General features: G+C 35.7%; 1 protein-coding gene across 14 annotated transcripts in view; it reads right to left on the bottom strand.

The window, feature by feature from the left end:
• The window catches only part of EIF4G3 (eukaryotic translation initiation factor 4 gamma 3), a 292,964-nt gene that overhangs the window by 132,085 nt on the left and 139,670 nt on the right, over nucleotides 1-21,209 (bottom strand). For 10 of the 14 annotated variants that reach the window (XM_037140126.2, XM_037140134.2, XM_037140123.2 and 7 more), the window contains 3 exons: nucleotides 18,516-18,548; nucleotides 7,165-7,344; nucleotides 6,459-6,573 (listed from right to left, as the gene is read on the bottom strand). In XM_037140126.2, the coding sequence (XP_036996021.2) occupies nucleotides 6,459-6,573; nucleotides 7,165-7,344; nucleotides 18,516-18,548 (328 nt within the window). The remainder of the gene's footprint in view (nucleotides 1-6,458; nucleotides 6,574-7,164; nucleotides 7,345-18,515; nucleotides 18,549-21,209) is intronic. The other 4 variants (XM_037140127.2, XM_053660345.1, XM_053660347.1 and 1 more) reach the window with 1 other exon arrangement.

Below are 21,209 nucleotides of genomic sequence, written 5' to 3'. Positions count from 1 at the left end.
AAAGCTTGAGATTATCAGACCTTCAAGTGGGGATAGCCAGTAGACAAAAAGAGACATCAGTATGGTGTCAGGGAACAGGTACCCATTTTGGAATTAACAGAATATGGACAACATTTAAACCACAAGGTGATAGTTATGATGAAAACCCAACAAAGGAGATGAAAAACAAAATCAAGGCAGTGGCTGAAATGGAAAAAATGGGTCAAGAATCGGGAAAGTGCTTAACTACGTCTAATGGTGCCAAGACATCAACTAAGATTTAGCAAAGTGGAATTCACCCGTGACCGTGACGAACATTGTCTGGGTATGGTAGGGGCATGTATTCTGATTAAGGTATGTTCAAGAGTGTGTGAGATTTTTTGAAAAATGAAGAAAGCAAGTGTAGATAACTTTTTTTCTACAGAGTTTTACTATAGTCGGGATCACAAAAACATGTTATAGCAAAAACAAACAAACATTTATTTTTTAAAAAATGGAATAAAAAATATATACCTGTATGCTGATGGGACTAATGCAGCAGAGGAAGAAAAAGATGGTAAAGTAGAAAACAGAGACTAGAACTGTTAGAATAATAACCTTAAATGGGTACATGTTTAAGTGCGCAAGTGGAAGACTGGCCTTTGGTGGGAGCACGAAGAGTTGAATCACAGTAAGAGGAAGGAAAGAAATGTTTATGAAGGTAGTTGATACAGGTAAAATCCTTGGTACTTTAGCAAACAGTCATATGATGTTAGCTCTACTATCACTCTCATCACATGACAACATCATCGCCATCCCCACCACCATCATAATCTTCAACTGGAAATTTCTTAGAAGTTGTATGATTTGCAGTACCGGAACTCTGCAGGTATTAATCAGGTTTGGAAAATTGGATTTGAAAAAGATCTAATCAGAGGACATGACTTGGGATTTCGGTTAAGTTCACAGTAAAAAGGCAAAAAGGCAAAAAAAAAACCACAAAAAACCCCTTAGCCATCCTTTATTGGTGAGTAAACTGTTCTCAAAGGAGAGCTCAAATAAGCGATTTATGCTATTCTACTATGTCACTAACTCCAAAACTCGAAAACAAAACCCTAAAATTGGTTTCAAATGCTGCTAGAGAAGCAATATAATCTGCTTACTGTGCTACATTTTTTAAACTAAGTGAAATAAGATCCAAAAGGTGAACCACCCCTTAAAAAAAAATCAGATTCTGCTAATGAAACATTTTTGAGTCAACATGACTGAGACCCAGTATTCCACATAATACACAAGCAATAAATAACAAAAGATTAAGCCTGGAAGAACAGGAAGATCTCAACAGAGTAGAGCTAAACACAGTTAGTAAAACATTAAGTCAACTATAGAGCCCAGGTGAAAAGGCATTCTGCCCTAACAAACAAGTTTTCTTTTAGAAACTAACCCAACTTCTTATATAGTCAGGGACATTTAAAAACACTCAATAGAGACCTGGCTGGTGTGGCTCAGTGGACTGAGTGCCAGTCTGTGAAGCAAGGGGTCTTTGGTTCGATTCCCAGTCAGGGAACATGCCTGGGTTGAAGGCCAGGTTTCCAGTAGGAGGAGCGAAAGGCAACCACACAGTGATGTTTCTCTCCCTTTCTTTCTCTTTCTCTTTCCCTCTACAAATAAATAAATAAAATCTTAAAAAAAAACCCATTCATATATCCTATGAAACACATGAATAACTTTTGCATACCACTTATGAATTAGGCAAGTTACTTAATGTCTGTGGACCTCTTCATGAAATGAGGTTAAGTCTGTCTAGATCCAGGCTCTGTCAGCTAAAACCCATGGCCATTTATTTTGTAAATAAAGTTCTACTGGAAGACTGACACATACATTAGTTTTATTTATGTCTATGGCTGCTTTCCCACTACAAAGGCAGAGATGAATAGTTGCAACACAAACCACATGGTCTACAAAGCCTAATGTACGTACTATCTGGCCATTTATAGAAAAAGTTTGCTGACCCTTATTCTAGATCAGTGGTTCCCCAAACCCAGTCTATACAAAAGGTATCGATAACATAAGGCAGTATTTATATAATGATAACCATGGACTATTATACACACACAAAACATTGTGTGCTTACCATCTTGACATTTCTTTGGAAAAGACTGTTCCTATTTTGAAACTCAGACCTACTCCTTTGTTGCTAAAATATCATTTCCCATGTGAAATGAAATTTAGGTAAATAGCAATTTTCTTTAAAAGTCTGATTTTCAAAATTAAAAATCTAACAGTTCTGTATGCTTCTTCCTTTATTTTACTTGCTCAGGATATCGAAAGAGCTGTAAACCACTAGTCTAGTTAATATTTAGATTTCTTCTCATTGGTAAAGCCCCAAGCATAAACATTAAATCAATGTACTATAAAATCCTGAGAGGCAGGGAGAATATCTGAACAACCACATTCCTTAAAATACCAAACACAAGCCCTGGCTGCTATAGCTCAGTGGGTTGAGAGTGGGCCTGCAAACCAAAGGATTGTGGTTCGATTCCCAGTCAGGGCACATGCCCGGTTGCAGGCCAGTTCCCAGCAGGGAATGCACGACAGGCAACCATACATTGATGTTTCTCTCCCTCCCTCCTTCCCTTACCCTCTAAAGATAAATAAATCTTAAAAAAAAAAACAAAACTGAACACAATATCTTACACATGGCAGGTCTTCCAAAAACACTTCAAAAACCATGAATTTTCCACAGAAACAAAGAAAAACATCGAGGTCAAATATGCAGGTCAGCACATAAAAATCAATTTGTCCTACAGAAGACCCAGAACAACAATAATGTTGGTTTGCAACCACATCACCAAATACAGCATTACCACTCCATTAAAACACAATCGAATTCAACTTCAGATGCCAAAAAGTTTCCCATCACAACACAGCATGGGGAACAACTTCCTCATCTCTTAGGAGTTGAATGAGGTGTCCAAGCCCCACAAAGATGCAGGGAAAGAGCAGGCAGATGACGGGAGAGGGGAAAATGACACGGTAGAGGGAGACAAAAGGAGCAAAGGAGTGTATGCTGGTTTGAAGAAAGGGAGGGTGGGGCTGTCTACCACTGGAAACTGTCCATTTCTTTTTCTTTCGCAGCATGCCACCACTAAGTATACACACCCTTCTGCTCCCAAACCTACATTTTCCACCTTGGGCCATCACTCCCTTAGGTTGGCTGGAAATGACTTCAATATCCATGAGGTATTTTTCTGATACAATAGGCATCAAAACATTTCAGAAACACTAGAAAAACCTGAAAGGTAACACTAGAAATACTGTAAGAATTATATTTTCTAAACAGAATTCTATGACCTGGGCTACTGAACTTCAGGGCAGGTAAACATATTCTTTGAAAATCACTGTTCAAGATTTAAACCAAGTAGGGGAGTAAAATGTTAGCATGCTGAATAAACTGTAAGGCTAAGGGTGAAAAACTAAGAAATCTGGGGAAAATACCATCCAACTCATAGACCCCAGCAGCACGACAAGAAGAAACAAGTCTAGGATCTGTTCCTGGCCAGTTCAGCCACAGGAAGGTCTCTCCGCCCTTGAAGAGATGACCCCGTTTTCAGAACACAGACCTAGCATCCCACCCCAAACCCACTTTTTACTTGAACCCAAGATGAGGACAAGAGAAATAGTAGAAGAAAGGCAAGTCACTGAGATCAGAAGAACTGGAAATGGAAAGGTAAAGTAGGAGAGATTCCAAGAAGAAATAGGAAGGGAAATGTTTTGGGCTTCTAGACCGTAAGACCAGGACAGCTACCCCAAGGCGATAGCACTGAAGGACCTATAATCGATGGGAACTACTGGAAAAGAACCTTAAGAACCTTAATTTGGATAAAAGTGTATTAACTAGTAGCAAACTATGAAATTAAAATATCTGCCCAAATAATGAAAATAATCTAACCTTCTACCAGTAGAGCGCTGGGTGAATAAGTTATGTTTTATTCCTAAAATGAAATACTATGTATCTTGAAATTCTATAGGTAATCAATTGGAAAGTTGTTTGCAAATATAGTGGAATTAAAAAAACCAACCATTGAGGTGGGTGGGGTGAGGGAAAGTGGCGGCAGGAAAATGGAGACAACTGTACTTGAACAACAGTAATACATAGATACATACATACATACATACATACATAAACAAACAAACAAAACAAAACAAAAGAGTATGTACTTCGAAGCCCTGGCTGGTGTAGCTCAGTGGATTAAGCACAGGCCTGTGAACCAAACGATCGATCGCGGTTCCATTCCCAGTCAGGGCACATGCCTGGATTGCAGGCCAGTTCCCAGCAGGGGACGCCTGAGAGGCAACCATACACTGATATTTCTCTCCCTCTCTCCTTCCCTTCCCCTTTAAACATAAATAAATAAATAAAAATCTTTTCTAAAAAAGTATGTACTTTGTGTTAAAAATGTTTACCTATAAATGGTAAAATATATATCAGTCTGTTAAATATTTCTTTAGGGAGCAAGCAGGGAGAAAAACTGGATATTTCAACTTTATATGTTCTGTATTATTTGTAGTTTTCATAATTAACTTGATTACTTTCATAATGAAAAATTATTTTAAAGTCTTTTTCTAATCCTAATGAATCTAGGGAAATAGTGTTTTAAATTAGGTAATAAAAATGCCTACTAGATGGCCATTGGATCTGCACAAGAATTTATTTCCTCATAGATAAGAGTATCTATCAAAGGAAATAGACATCAACAGTGTATGAGATACACTGTACCTCAAAATATTGTTTTATAAAAATGAGCCAATGAGGTCTATATGCAATAGAAATAAAGCTAATAATATATGTTACAATATCATATATGAATCAACAAACTATCTCCCTACTAGTAAACTCATCTATATTGCTTCTATATATACTGCAATAGTACTATTAAGAGCAAGAAAGAGGGTTAGCACAAGTAGAATTTTAATGAAGACATTTTCTGAGTCAAAAAAGGCGTTTACATAATCTATAAATACATAATAGACTAGAATTCAGTGAGACACCTTTCAAAATTAGTAGGTAAATTAGAAGATACAATTGCATTCCCTTTGCAACATGGGACTGAAGTATTAATTTTAGCATGTTTACTGTGATAGATAATCTCATCCTACGGGGTTTTTTTTTTTTTCAATATATGCTACTAATTTCTAACGAACACCAACAGCCAGTTTTACACATGAAATAATTTTAACTGGATTTACGTTTCCAGAATAAATACCATCAGAAAGGCTCCAGAACTGTGTGGAAGCCAAAACTGGAAGTGGAGCTCAGAGGACACACAAGGAACACTGCAACAGTCCTAGCAACGGTCTAATCTGGGTAATGCACGCATAGTATTTTACTGCAACACTTACATACATGTAACATGTATTGTTCTAAAAACATCCAATAGTTTAGTGAAAATACATTATAAAGCCATTTAAAATAAACATATATCTAAGACATTTAATAATCTATCAAAGTATATCCTTTTAAAATGGCAGTTTCACAAGCTATACTGACCACTGTCATACACAGAAGGTTGTCTGTTTTATAAAAGAAGTTAACACTTGGATGATTTGCCTGTTTCACCTCAAAACCTAAGGAAAACTTTCTTGAGCTAATCTAATATAATCAATTCTTGCAAAGTTTTTTAATCAAGCCACTAAATCCCAATGTTAAGAAATTGGTTAGTGGATACATGTTTATCTATAACAGATTACTATCTTAAAAGAACAAGTAAAAATTTTAGTATGTCCTCTAGTAGAAAAGATCAGTATTTAATGAATCTTAAAGCTTAATTTTTTCTAGTATTTGATGATTTTATCCCTTATACTTCACATTCTATAAAATAAAAAAGTATAGTATGTGGTAGAAATTTACTGAATAAAATAGGTTATTTTCATTACGCCTCAGCATTGGTTCATACAAAGTATGCTTGTGGCACTTATTTCTACACATTAAAACTATCTGTAATTTTTCAAGGCATTTTCATTTAACTAATCCTCCAAACCTCCCCATCACATAGATCTTATAAGAATTTTACAGAAAAGGAATCACAAGTGTACTGTGATTTGGTCATCCTGCCTTTGTATATGTTACATTCTAAGTGGGAAAACAGTAACAAATGTTTGGGTAAGTGGTGTAACTGCTTGGGAAAAAAAAGTAAGATATATTTATGACTTCAGTAAAAATCTGGTAAAAGATGAGCTGGTGGCAAACAGCAGAACCTCGACATGTGGGCTCTCTGCAACTCCTTCAGAGGTGCCATTAACTAAACACACTTCTGTAATACTCCTCCCTTATAAACCACTCTCTAGGTAAAAAGTAACTTTTAGGTAAGAACTGTCTGTAACACTTTGCCTACGAATAACTTCAGACCACTAAACCTCATTGCCTAAACTAACTTCCCAAACAACAGAATTGGTTAAACACAACAAACCTTAGAAATTGTTCAATTTTTCACACTTACCATAGGCATTAGGGAAGTCCCCAGGTCCTGGTCCAGGGTAAAAAGGACCAGGTCCTGGTGGCTGAACAGGATACTGCTGTGGGGGCCCTACATAAGGAGGGCCACTATGACGGTACTAGAAGAGAGAAATTGTAGACATTTATCAATAATATGAAGGTAGCTTACTATGAAAAATAAAGTGTGGTGTGTATGCAAGAAAATCATTTAAATGAGGTGAAGCCACTTGGTTAAACACATTCAAAATGCTTGCTTGCTATCAGGATGCAATGAGAGTGAAGAGAAAGGTGTGTCTTGCCTGAAGTAAAACCATATAGCAAAAATCAGTGCAGAGGCAGACATGAGCTCATTGTAAAATTATTCCATGCTCATAGCTTTTACTGACATGGAATGACATCGCAAGAACAGCTTAATTACTGAGCCTATTTTAGAGCAGTTGGTTGTGGGGAAGGGATGCGAGGAAAGCTAGGAGACAAAAACAGTTTCTGTATCATCTTAGAAAGTTGTAAGTGAAAAGATGTAGAAATACCTTTTTATATAACATTATGGAAAATTACAGAATGGCTAGACTTCCAACCAACAACAAAGTCCACACATAACTACACACTAACGCCATCATCCACCCTCCCTGCTCCCTCCGACAATTGACAAGGATCTGCATTAATCCGCACTCTGCTGCCGGACCGCATAGACCTGAGAGACACTTTACCTGTGGTATACAGTACTGAGGGCCCTGCGGCACTGGGTACGGCATGGGCAGATGGTTAACCATCATGATGTGCTGATTGGCCTGGTACACTGCAGTGGGCGTCTGTGCACCAGGGCGAATGGAAGGACTGCTGTTCGGGATGGTAGCTCTAGGAGGCTGTATTTGAGGCCTCTGGAAAAACTGAGGAAGGAAGAAAAAAAAACATTTATTTATCTGTTTTTTATTTAACAAAGGGTGATATGTAAATTTTACTATTTTGAACTTTCTCCTTGTTTGCACTAATAAAAATCTTACCGATTTGAATTAGAAATGCGATATACGTGAAAAGACAAAACTGCCGATGGCTGGGTTCACAAAAATCCCACACTAATCACATTAGGTTCAGTTTTAATCCTGGTGTCACACATTGGCACACAGGAGGGCAGTCTCATTTTTAAACTGAAGTCTCGGCTAATTTAAACTAAAATTTCCATACCATAATAAATAATTTTTAAATGTGATAAAAAATAATAAAAGGGGTAGCTGATGTCTCTCTAAAAGTTGTTTTGTTGTATAAAAGCATTGATTCTTTCATAAAGAGTAGGTGGCTTATTATCAACTTAACTAAAAATTAAAAGCAAAAAAACTACCATTTAAGTCATCTACAAAATATTTACAAGAACAAGAATCTCTCTGGACATGAAAATTTTCATCTCAGTCTATCAGGGTTAAGTCAAATTAAAACTATCTGTAGCTTGCTGCATGCTGATTGTCCTGTGATGGTAAAAGCCTTCCTTTTCAAAAAATGGCACCCTCATACTACAATGAACCCAATTTTGCTTTCTCAAATAGTTTGCAACAAAAATGGAGGATATCTAGGCAGTCTTAAGGACAGGCTGGAAGGAGCAGAGCTCAAATCTTTCAAATGGCAATCAGTACTTGTGGTTACTTATGGTTCTCACTTAAAACTTAAAAGCCTTAAAACAACATACCAACATTAAAATTCCCATTGTGAATTGAGCAGCAAACAATCCATCTCATTGTAATAGCAGTAGTAGTAGTAGTAGTAGTAGTAGTAGTAGCAGCAGCAGCAGCAGTAGTAATGGGATAGAGTAATAAAGAGGCCATGCAGAACCAGTAGTTTATTACCTGGATAGGTCTGAATCCTCCCTTCAATTATGGAGCAAGAAAGCGGCAGGAAACAGAAAGAAAGCCAATGGAAAAGCTTATAGATCAGTAGAAAGGGGTAGGGCATAGCATGCAGCTAAACAAAAATATCGATTTAGTAATAATAGGAGAAGGAAGATTAAAAAGTCAGAATGACAAATTCTCCCTTGAAAATTCAAGAACAGTGGAATTGAAGAATCAAGTCACATTTAATTAAAAATAAATAAATCCAGTGGCAAAAAATATTCTAATAGTAGCCACAGTTATAACAACTTGGAAAGAAATGTCTGCTTAATGGCACAAGTATAGTTGGGACTACTGATTCCTACTCTTGGCTCTCATGGATAGCCATTATGTGATTAATTATTTAGCTTCTCTAGGATGCACTCTACAGCTTCATTGGAGGCAAGAGCTAACAATAAAAGTGTCATTTATCATTTTAAAGTTTGCAACATACATCAGACTCTTCATCACAGAAACCTGATCTTTTCAACTAACCAGGTATATAAGAGGCCACTTACAGCTTTAAAATAGGGTAATATAGTACCAGTCATGTGCTCTACCTCCAAAATCTGAGTTCCTCACAATTGCAGACATGTTGCTATTGGTCCAAATAAAAGCAAAGTTGAGTTTTGACCTTCAGGCCCACTCAGGTCTTATCCGGTCCTATTCCTAATCATTACGCTATCCACAGGTGGTAACTTTACATCTTGTGCTGAACTGGAAGAACTGGGATCCAGTGCCCAAGGCTCATCCCCATTCAGCCTTCATAACTCAGAACCAAAAAAGAAAAAAAAAAAAAACACCAAAGAAGTTAGGTCACTTAAAAGCAATAGACAGTAAGGTACAGACCAAGAATGAAGTAAATAAGGAAATCAGAAGGCCACAGACAGTAGTTTATGGAGATGAAAAGAAAGTACAAGAGGCAAAGTTGACTAACACAGAAACCTGGTCTGAGCCACACATGAGCAACAGTCTTCTAGTTATCTCCACTAATGCACGTTTGGTGACAGACATAACAATTTTTGTTGGTGGCCACCGGGGACACTGAAGTAGTAAACTCTTCACACTAAACTTCACTTTTCAATTACCTAGCAGATAGACCTTATTACCCATCAATGTATGTGAGTTACACTGAACATTTCAGGAATAAAAATCACTTTTGTAACTTAATTTATCAGGAACCACAAAACAGTTAAAGACATCAAGGAGAGAGGAGTCATTCATCTGCTCAACTTATTGAGCATTACAGATGTTAAACACACTTCATAAAAAGACTAATTCTATATAATCCTGTTCCATCGACTCTAGAGGGCAGTCAAGACAAGGAGAGTATCAAACGGGTAGAGGTGATGATCCACTGTGGCTACATTAGCATCAAATTTTTCAAGGTACTTACTGCCTGAAAACATAGGGTTATGGTGGGGGAGAGAGAGAGAGGCAACTGACCCATTTACTTATGCAGAGCAAGGAAAATGGATATGGGCAAAGTTTCCCCCAAATCTTAATAGTTTACTATGTGTGAGTACTTTTCGTACCATTATTTCCCAATGCTCTGTTAGGATTTTTAATTAGGCTGTCTAGAAGAACTAAGGTTACATCTTATTCAAGAAGATTCTGAATAGTGTCAGACTTTTCTTCAGCAGCTTTTAAAGAGAATCAAGTGTTTCAATGATGCTCCCCAATATTAACATACAGCTGAGCCACTAAGACACAGTTTGAGGTTATGTGGACATACGATAATTTTTTATAAACTAAGAGCTCAGCTTTGAAACTAAACAGAAAAATGCATTCACATAAGCACATTAAGTAACAATAGTTAAGATTTATACAGCACTTACTAGCTACCAGGTAGCATTAAACACTTTACATATACTATATATTAACTTAGTCTCACAACAAGTTGCTAAAGCGGGTACTATTATTAACACCCCATTAGATATATGGGGAAACAGATGGAAAGGAAGATTAAGTAACTTGCTAAAGTCTCTCATCTGTAATTTAAACAGTCAGGTTCTCGGTCTGTACTTTTAACTGTTACATACTCTACCTCTCATGAAATGGCACACCCATCGTATTTTCAAACAAGCGTGCTCAATCAGAAGAAATCCTTTTTAAAGGCTGAAGGAATGTGGCAAGGTCTTTATCCAACTATATTAATGGGTGGAATATCCCTCAACCATAATTGATTCCTGGTAAGAAAAATGCTACACCAGTTACGTCAAAAATGTGTTTATTATGCAGGAAAACAATTTTTTCCCTACTGAAAGGGCTCTAAATCTACTCTCCCTTAAAGGGACTGAAACTTGTTCATATGCCTTTATATCCTTTGATACAACAAAGATTTATACTAGGACAGCCTATCTGTCCTTGTGTCCCCCCCCCCCTTACACACACACACAGATTCTAGTATCTACGGGACTAGAAAAGATGTGATGGTTCCAAATGCAAAAAAAAAATAGATAAATAAAAAGAGATAGGTTCTTTTTATTTATTTGTTTGTTTTTTAGAGAGAGGGAAGGGAGGAAGGAAGAGAGGGAGAGAAACATCTATCCACTGCCTCTCCCACGCCCCCATACCCCAGGCATGTACCCTGACCATGAACCAGGAACCTTTGGTTCCCAGTCTGGTGCTGAATCCACTGAGCCACAGCAACCAACCAGGGCTGGGTCCTCTTTTTTGTAATCCTTCCTAACCTAACCATTCAACTGTAAATAAAGAATTAGATTTAATAAAATGTAGGAAATGAGGATTACATGGGTGGGCACAGCAGCAAACTACAGGTTATTGAAAAGAATGTGTGAATGGGAATGGGCTTTCCCCAAAATGCTTGTGGTGCTTCCGAATCCCCTTTCCTCCCCTGAGTGATGAGTCATTAAAGGGATCAAACTCTTCTGAATGGAAAGGACAGTACTGGCTATTTAGTCTAACCATATACCTAAAGTCTGAATCTCTTACATGTCATGCTCTTGTGGTTATGAAATGTTAACAACTCAAGACACAGTTCAATTTCATTGTTAAATGGAGTTCTGACACTGCATCAGTTTTTCTTTCTATTGGTTCCATTTTTCTCTATTTGTATCACCTACCCTCTGGTTCAATGCCCGTAATACCTAAAATCACATCGAAGTCAAACCTTCCTTTTCCATAAGTGACAAACCTCTAAGTCCTTTGAAGGCTGGCCATCACTGCCAACTTTCCCACCACTTTTTTGGTTCCAAGCCAATCTCCAGGCTCCACCCTTTTGTCCCTCTCAAGATTTTGAATTCCTTGACCAGCTTATGTTTTTCTACCTGCTCAAAATGTCACTAAATAGAACCAAACACAAATACTCAAGTGGGGCCTGCAAGGAATGTACTTGACTTTCCTTCAATAGATATCTTTTGCTGAATCAAAGAGCAATATACCTCGCTTATTCTGATCAACTAAGTTTCCATTAATAACACACTAAGAAACACAGGAGCACTTTTGTCAACCATATTTTACTACTGACTAAGTTAGCATCATTTAAAACCCACAAATCTTCTTCATACATAACCTGGAAATGTGTACTCACATAGTTGTGTTCTGAAGCTCATATTAGGAATCTCATAAAAATGTATCTGATTACAGGTATACTGTGAGGCTAAAAATATGTAGTGTTTAGAGTGGTACATGGTAGCTAGCAAGTGGTATAAAATTTATAATTTCAACCCATGATTTCAGATTGCACAAATTTTTTGAATTCAGAATATAGCACACTGTTAAAATTTCATGACCATCAGCAAATGTGACAGGCATGTTATTAATCAAGGTGCTGGTAAAAAATGGTGAACAGGGCTAGGTAGAGAAGAACCATGTACAACATAACTATCATCTCTAAATTTGATTTTAAGTATTTTATCTTTCAGTGGTCCACTAGTATGCTAGGAGAATGCAAAAGAAGGCTACAGACCTCATTTAAGGTGGTACTTTGGGCAGATCCAAAACAGAGGATGAATTTAGGGTACTTATGATTGCTGATTTCACAGAAACACCCGAAAAGGAAGGAGAAAAGCATTTCTCTTGGAAAATCGTTCTAATGATGTAGGAATTATACCATTACCTGAAGTTTCCTGGCCACTAACATTGGTAATAAATGCTTTTTGAAGATGCTGGTAATTATAATGTATCATTTGTCAATGACTTTGCTCTCTAAAATTACCGAAAGGCAAAGATACCTCTAAAAAACTATGTAATAATCACAAATTTGAAAACCACCTATTCAATTACATTAGCTCTTCCTATATGGGGAAAAACTACTGAATATATGTATTAATTTGCAAAGCAATAAAAAACATATCAAAAATATGCTTCTGAAATCCCTAGATTTTTGCATATAGTTCAGCCTACCAAAGGGATAAAATTGTAAGATCTGCAATTAAGAATATTTTAGGTTATATCATTAAAAATTCTAAAGTATTCTTGAAAAAAATAATAGTGCTACGATTTTCTGACACATAGTAAAGTGTCTGCATAATGGGATGTCACTCGAGTGTCACCCGTACTTTCCACTGGACTTACCATTCACAGTGAAGATTGTTGCAAATTTTTTTCTGCATTTTCCTGCATGTGGTCAATATAACATAATTTAGGTTTCACTGATAATTAGGAGATATAAGCCCTGAAAAGCTAAGCTGTCCAACATAGTAGCCACTAGCTATATTTGGTTACTTAAAATTAATATTTAATTTAAAAATCAAATTAGTCAGTTCTTCAGCTGCATTGCACATTTCAAGTGCTCAACATCCCAATGTGGCTAGTAGCTACCATAGCAAACGGCACAATACAGAACATTTTTATCATCGCAGAAAGTTCTACTAGACAGTGCTGCTCTAGAGGATTATGTCAAACGGAGGCAGGAAACCCCTAAGGACACCATCAGGAACAAAAAGGTGTTCTGTCAGATCATTATATGGAGCCTGGGAAATACGCATCCTTGTAGAACACTTCATTTTCTAAGTAAAAATAGCCTGGGAAAGGGGGAAATGTCAGGCTGCCTCACTGCTTAATGGAAATTGACACTTACCAATGACTTATGAACCAGGCACTGTGACAGCCAGGTGCTTTAACACAACAGGTTAGAACACCTCAATAGTGTATCATTTATTAGCCTATTTTATCAATTTCACAGATAAGTAAGCTGAGACCCAAGGTGAATTTGTAGTAAAGCTAAGTCTGAATCCCAGTTATAACTAGTCCTAACCTGTATTTTCTTCACTTTCTCTATTGCAATCCCACAATTCCTTGTGACTAAGACACCAGGTAAAACTGCCCATCACGGACTTCTATCGAGCTGTGAAAAAGATTCTAAGAGTTCTGGTCATAAAACTATATAGATGTTTAATCCAATTCCTAGCAAGATCCATTAAACTCTGATGTGCCAGGTCTGGCCCCAGAGGCAAACCTTAATATTCATCCATTTTACTTTCCAAATGAAAGAAACTGCCTAGAGTAATAGAAACATTTCTCTACCAGGAACTAGGACTTCAAATGTAACAACACAGCTTTGAATACAGAAAACTTTAGGGACCATAATGAAAAAAAAAAAAAAAGAAGAAGAACATAAACCAGCTGTTTTTTTCTTTCGTCTTTTTAAAATCTTTTTGCAAAAAGAACTAAACTACGAAAGGAAAACATGCACAGTTTCAGTGCCTGCCACCAGGTAACATATCCCTTGAGGTCAAATACTGTTAAGTTTTATGGAGCCTATTATTTGTTTAAACTAAATCCAACTGCTCTGAATACAGCATATTGTTCAGCATTTGTAAACACCACAGAAACTAAAATCATGTAGCAACACACTGCAAAATATTTCTGTTCTACAAACAGTTTAAATACCAATCCCTGGTCTTTCTCACAGTGCAAGACTAGCAGCCATAGTATATAATCAACACTTGATCTCTCTTGTGAAGCCCCTAAGTCACATAAAGAAATATAACTTTAAACCACAACTAAACAAATTTCAGTGACCGAAACATTGAAATTAATAACACAAGCCAGAATCTACACTGTACCAAGTGATTTGTTTTTAATTCTGAGTGTATATTCTGTTCAGTTTCTAATTAACTTAGGATATTCAAACATCAGAGTAAAAATAGTTGACATAGTTCTAAAGTCAAGGGTGTTTTGCATATACAATCACTTAGGATTTCTTTTACTTTTGAAGAAAACTGTTATTCTCTTCAAGTTATAAAATTCAGTGACAGTAGTAGTAGTAATCTAAAGAATCCCTGCAAAAGCCAAAAACTCATAGAACTAAGAAGACATGGCTGAAATAGCCCAAGATGCCTACACATAAAAAATCTTCTAAATAAAAGTATAAGAAATGCTTCCTATAGCAGTTTCTTTGTTCTTTTAGCTTGGCCAAAAAGTTTGTTTTTTTTCCATAATATGGCTGTAGTAGCACTTAGTAGTCTTTAATTTCATTTGAAGCAATTTTATTAGATTGTACTGTGACAGCTGTCATACAAGTATGCATTTTTTAAAAAAAGTATTGGTGAAATTTTGTATAACAATTTTAGTATTGAAGATGGAAGAAAATATGCAACATTTTCAACATATGATGCTTTATTATCTTAAGAAAGGTAAAAAATGCAACTGAAACACAAGCAGAAGATTTTTACAGTATACGGAGAAGGTGCTGTGACTGATCAAACATGCCAAAAGTGGCTTGTGCAGTTTCGTGCTGGAGATTTCTCCTTGGACGGTGCTCCATGGTCAGTAGACCAACTGAAGTTGACAGTGATCGAAACGACACATTAAGAATAATCAATGTTTAAACCACACGGAAGATAGCCAACATTCTCAAAATATCCAAATCAATCAAGGTATAGGTAAAAATAAAAAATGTAACTTTTGTTCTATGGAAAAAACAAAATGGACCTTTTGGCCAACCCAGTATTAAACTAAAAATGTTTACTATCCAAAATTTTATTTGTTACATTTCATTTCAGATAACTTCATTTTACAAAGAAGAAAAACATATAGGTTTTACATTACTAAACTGGATGATGGCAATTATCTCCAAATAGCTTACTTAAATAACAGTAAATACTTCTTTCTTTGAAATACTGAAAGGATCAATTGTTATTAAGCATCCACAAAAAGTTATATATTTAATATTGGACTTTAGAAACATTAATCATAGGAAACATTACCCAGCACCAATTATTTTGTTAATAATAAAAAAAAAGATCAAAGCGTAAAAGGATATATAATCAGAAAGGTAGCCACTGATAATAATGTAGTAATGGAGAAATGAGAAATCTATTCACTAATTCTAACTATTCAAGGCTAACTCTAATTCTAATTTGATTTAATTCTTTGTGGCCAAAGCAAACCACCATAGATGAAAAAAGCATTTCTGCCTTCAACTCCAACTTTAATCTTAAGCACAATAAACCAAAAATATACCAGGACATAAATGTTTCCTCTTTAAAAATGTATTCTCTGTATATCAAAGTTTGTTTTCACTGTATTGCTTTCATGAAGTAACTCTCTACAACCTGTTTTGTATTATGAGTATTTTCTCCATCAATCTCTCAGGGTTTAGATCTCTACCTCACTTTTGATCTGAGGAGAAGATTCTCTTAAAATACAGACTTCGGCCAGTGATTCTCAAATGGTAAACAGTATCTCACTTCCATAGGGGGTATTTGGAAATGTATGGTGTTTTGTTTAATTGTCCCTGGGGCAATTCTACTGGGGTTTAGAGCCCAGAGGTTGCTAAATAAACTGCAATTACAGAGCAGTTTTTCATAAGTGGTTAACCCAGTGAACACACCCATATCTACTTCATAGTGAAACAAATCAAACTGGCCAGCTACACTCATGGATACAGAATAGCAAGCTTTTCCTAACAATTTACTCACTGCCATACCACAGCACTGGTCCAGCTGCCTCTGCTCAGCATGGGCACTTCAAGTTCTTCATCTTTTTCTCTAAGGTAACTACTGCTGCTGCCTGAATCAAGATTACACATTTCCTTTTCACTAAATTCTCTGTTATACAGAAAAAAATCTTAACTAATGTTTATAAAGGAAGTATGCCACAGTAAAAAGCAGCCAGCTACCTGAAGTTTTAGTATCCAAAAACAATGCTCTGGGTTCTTTCTCCATCTCAAGAACCATCTTCAAAGGACTGGTGATGGAAAATAATTACTTTTCTTGCTAAATAATAAGTATGCACACGTGTATAGTTCTATTTTTTTACTAGTTGAAACATGCCATAATTTCACAAGCATCATCCTATGGCTAAATGAAAAAACAATTTTCCAATACTTAGAGTTATATTACATGTGAAAATTTTCTTCAGAACTGAAATCATCCTTTTCTTGCAGAAATTCCTTGACGTTTTCTTTGGTTTTTAGAAATAAGGGAAGACAAAATGTACCATAAGCCTTTAAGCATAGAATAAAGTTTAAAAAATACATTTCCCCAAGTCTGACTATGTAGAAAGGCTTGAACACAATACCCCTGGAACTTGAGGGTCAGTGCTATTGAACAGAGATTACACACACATCTAATCTTGTATCAGGGAGCTCGAAATTCATTTATATGAATCAACAGTTTCTTTTTACTCTGCTTTTTGAGCAGAGATCTCCCAGGTTTCTCTGTCAGAAGTATCTGGCTTGATTGATCCCTGACTAAAATTTAAGCCTTGGCTCTATGACACTTGATTAATTTTTTTTAAATTATAAGCAATCTTTTCACCTAAGAGGTTATCTCTCTTATTAATTATTAGTCATTTTACTCCTAGATTCTTAGTGCATGTCAAACACACTGCTAATTATTTTATTTGCATTATCTAATTTACTTTTCACATCAGTCCTGAGATGGTATTAATACTGCCCCCATTTTACAGATGAGAAAACTGAGGCTGAGAACAGTGAATAACTTACCCAAGAACATACATTTAACAAGGAAGAGTCAAAATGAGGCCTAGCTAATGCCAAAGTCTAAGTTCTCAAAGTACTACAACAATATCTCAATACCAGAATATATCCCCAAGTTTTATAGCAAATCCAAAGAATTGCCAGCTACTTCATACAACCACCTGAGTTCTCCTGCAAAATGTCTTTAACACGTTGGAATTTGCTTGGCTTTACATCCTGTAAATTAGATAGACTGTATTTTGAGAAACAGAGCCTTATATTAGAACAGTTAGACAATGAAATCCTTCAATTAACAACACCCGTTTACTCAGTAAAATAAATTCTAAGTATGACACCACAGCTAAATAAACACTGGTAAACCACTTTCCTTTTATCAAACTGCATTATGCTGCATAGCTACATTAAAAATAGCTACCAGATATTGACTACATACTTTGTGTCAAATGACTTAAGTATATTATCTCTAGGAAACTGAGGCTCAGAAAAAGATTCGCTTCACTCAGCCAATTATACAGGAAAGCCAGATCTATCAGATTCTACAGCCTGATGGGCTCGTTCTACGATAGCAGAAGAAAATGTTTCAGAATACTCCATAAAAAACAAATTGGGGGGAAAAACACCCTGCAAGTCTTTCTTTCTCTCAAACCACACCCTGTAGGTATTCTGCTAAATAAATGAGTGTCGGCATATACTTTTTGAAATTTTAATTTATACAATTACTTCATTAAAAAACCAACAGGCTAAAAATATTAAATTAATTAAAGTATCTATTTTCAATATGTCTTAAGAATAAAGATAATTCTATGTAGCAAATGAGTGTATATTACTGTTAATTTGTTATTAAGCCTAGGTTAGTAACTGAGATTAAGTGGTTTTAGAAATACTAATGTTATTTTATACACATCAATACAAGTTATGTCAGAATGTTAATAGAAAACCCTTAGAATGGTGCCTTTTCCATTCAGTTAACGTTAAACTTAATCCACAAAATCTATTTAGTATCTCCAAAATTTAGTATCTTCAAGGTTCTCTAAAATTAGAGCAATTATTTTTTGGGAAGAAAAATTACTAATTTCTCAATTGTGCAGTCAACAGAAGCAACTGGGTTTGTTAATAACAAAATGCTGTGAAATAAGTACTAAAAGAACTGAATTACACAGATTGAAGCTACTCTTGAAGACAGTAAGTAGCTTGAACGGTTCCATGGAATGGCAGCATTCTAAGAGTCAGCAGCTACTAAAGCCCCCACCTATTAGTTAAAGATGATAGTGAAGGGGCAAGGGTACAGTACCTGATGATGGGCAGGTCGAGGCCCCGCTGCAAACTGAGAAAAGGAGGGAAAACAAACACAAAAGGAAAGGCACAAAGAGTCAGAAACACCACAACAAAAACCAAAATGTCACACAATATGCCAAAAGAAAAAAAACCCACAAGAAAAAAAAAACACAAACAGTCAAAGCTTTGCTGCAGGACAGTGACAGACAGGTACTAAGATTCAACAGGTTAACACCACTACCGGAAACAGTTTGCCATTTATCAGCTGGGAGAGAAACAGCTAAGCTGTTAGGCATGAGTAAGGGTGATTCTCCAATAGGAAAAAAAAAAAAGCTAAATTTTTTGAAATACTGAGTGGTTATATTAAAACAAATGTATGAAAAGTCAAGAGTGCTTATGCAACTGATACAGCTGGAGGGAGAAAGAAATGTTTTTACATTACAAGAAATACCAGGAGGTAATAATACTGTCCAATGGGAAATAAAGAGTGTAACAGGATTGATGTCAAATTTACTTAAGTTAAATGGGGTATCTCACACATGAAATGGAAGTTTTAATAGCTTCCTTTATTTCTTGGAGTTAAAGAATAAAATTTTATTCATATATTTATGTATTATATTACCTTAAATGTTTATAATCTATGTATTTATATATAATCTGTAAATATAAATAATTACATGTTTAAATTCAATTAACTAGTGAAATTTAATACCAGGCATATCAAAGCAAACAGCTAATGAAGAACATCACTCTCTAACACGATTAATCAGAGTTGTACTATATAAGCTCAAGAAGAAAAAGGAGTGAAAGAAGTCAGATCTCTCACTCACTGTTTATACACAACAGCACAACACTGCACGTATGTACCTACTGATACCTGCTACTGAGAACAAATGTGAAAAAGAACGTTAACTTCTCAGCCAACTTACTAAGTACTTGAAAACAGATAATATGTGGTTCCACTCTTAATCCCCCTAGCTTAGAATGGAAGAAAAAGGCTTATTCATCCATAATATTGTACTTAAATACTAAACCTCTAAGATGAAGTCATTCTTCATCAGGGCAAAACTGGGTTTCTAAGGTGATTTTTACTAAAAAGGATGGAAAAATACTAGGGTACCTACTGTCATGTACTGGCTACTAATATACTAACTATTGTCATGTTAATCACCCTCTTTAAGAGTGAAAAGAAAATATTTAGAAAGCAGTTTCTGAATGCAAACCGTACTGGATTTTAATTTAACACATGTAAGGAGCTAAAATATATTTCTTCAGTTGTGTTATTTCCTATGGAACCTTCCTTCTGTCATTTCATCACTACAGGTGAACTGAACTGAAGCTTAAGAAACAATCCTCTATACCCAGACATTAGTTATCTGCAATAGTATTTGCAAGAGATTCATAATTATTTCCTCAATTATCATTATTTCATATAAATATATTTAAAAATTACAGTGAAGCACATGCCACAATATAAGAAATACCTGAAAATAGCTCCATCAAGAATTCACCTCAGAAGCTAAAATGTCACCTATTATTCAGATAATGAAAAGTACCTTAACGTATTTTTAAGTTATTCAGCAGCATAACTTGATGAGTTCTCTATGACCTATATGATTAGGATATGTTAGGTCATCTATTATATTTGCTAAACATTGTAAAAATAGTTTTTCAGAATGATGGTAATGGCCACTTTAGTTCTTGTAAAACATTTTCTCTTCAAAGAAACTGACGTCTACACATTTTAGTTTCCCAATTATGAAAACAGAATACACCTATTATGAACATAAACTTTCAAGAACAGGCAATACCACCCATGTGGTATGAAAGTAGGGGGTGGAAGTGAGATGTTTCTTCATGACACTTTTGAAGAAAAACAAAAGAGAACAGCCATGTTAAAAAATTAACCAGAGTACAGCAGTACCTGTCTTATCACTGTTCCACAGAAAGGTTCCCATTTCTAAGGCTCTAAAATAAAAGTTAAAACTTTATATATTTCAAATGTTCCAGGAGAAAGAACTTTCTATGAGCAAAAGGAGTACCTTATAAAATTATACATATAATTTTTAAAAAACACAATTTAAGTTAGTGGAAAAGTACCCTAGTCTATTTTGCACTAGTCACCATTGGCTATTGAATTTTTTATCTGAAATGACAATAGTCTTAATCCTACGGGTAACTGTAAGCAACAGAACAAACTGTAGTCGCTGCTGGCTCATATGAAACATAGAAACTTTCTTTTTTCTTTTTCTTTTTTTTGAAGAGGGGTCTTTAAGATGGTGAGGACTGTAGATATTAAGAAAAGCAGCCTTCTGTGAACTTGGATCCAATGTTAATGTGACCACCCACCCACTCATTCACTATTCTGTGCATCGTTGGTAACTGGGCATGGCCAACATAACACTGATGTAACTCTGGCACTTGGCACCACAAAATAACTAAAGCAACAGGTTACTGCAAAAGCCAAACTGTCCACCTCTCCCAATTACGCATTCAACTGCTTCACTATTTTGGAGGCTATTTAAAAATAAACTACTGTTTAAAGAATTCCAGTAAACCAGAAAATAGAACAGATAAATAGCATATCATTATTTTTTTACTTTTAAACAAGATTTTCAAAAACATAAATTTAACTAAGATATTAACAAGTATGAAACAGAAACACAGGCACAAGGATAACCCAAAGGAGGGAAAGGGGTAGGGGACCCTT

This window comes from Artibeus jamaicensis, unplaced genomic scaffold (assembly GCF_021234435.1).
Source record: "Artibeus jamaicensis isolate MK-2021 breed Jamaican fruit bat unplaced genomic scaffold, CSHL_Jam_final scaffold_847, whole genome shotgun sequence".
NCBI lineage: Eukaryota > Metazoa > Chordata > Mammalia > Chiroptera > Phyllostomidae > Artibeus > Artibeus jamaicensis.
Note: the sequence above shows the minus strand (reverse complement) of the source record. Positions and strands in the feature narration are given on the sequence as shown.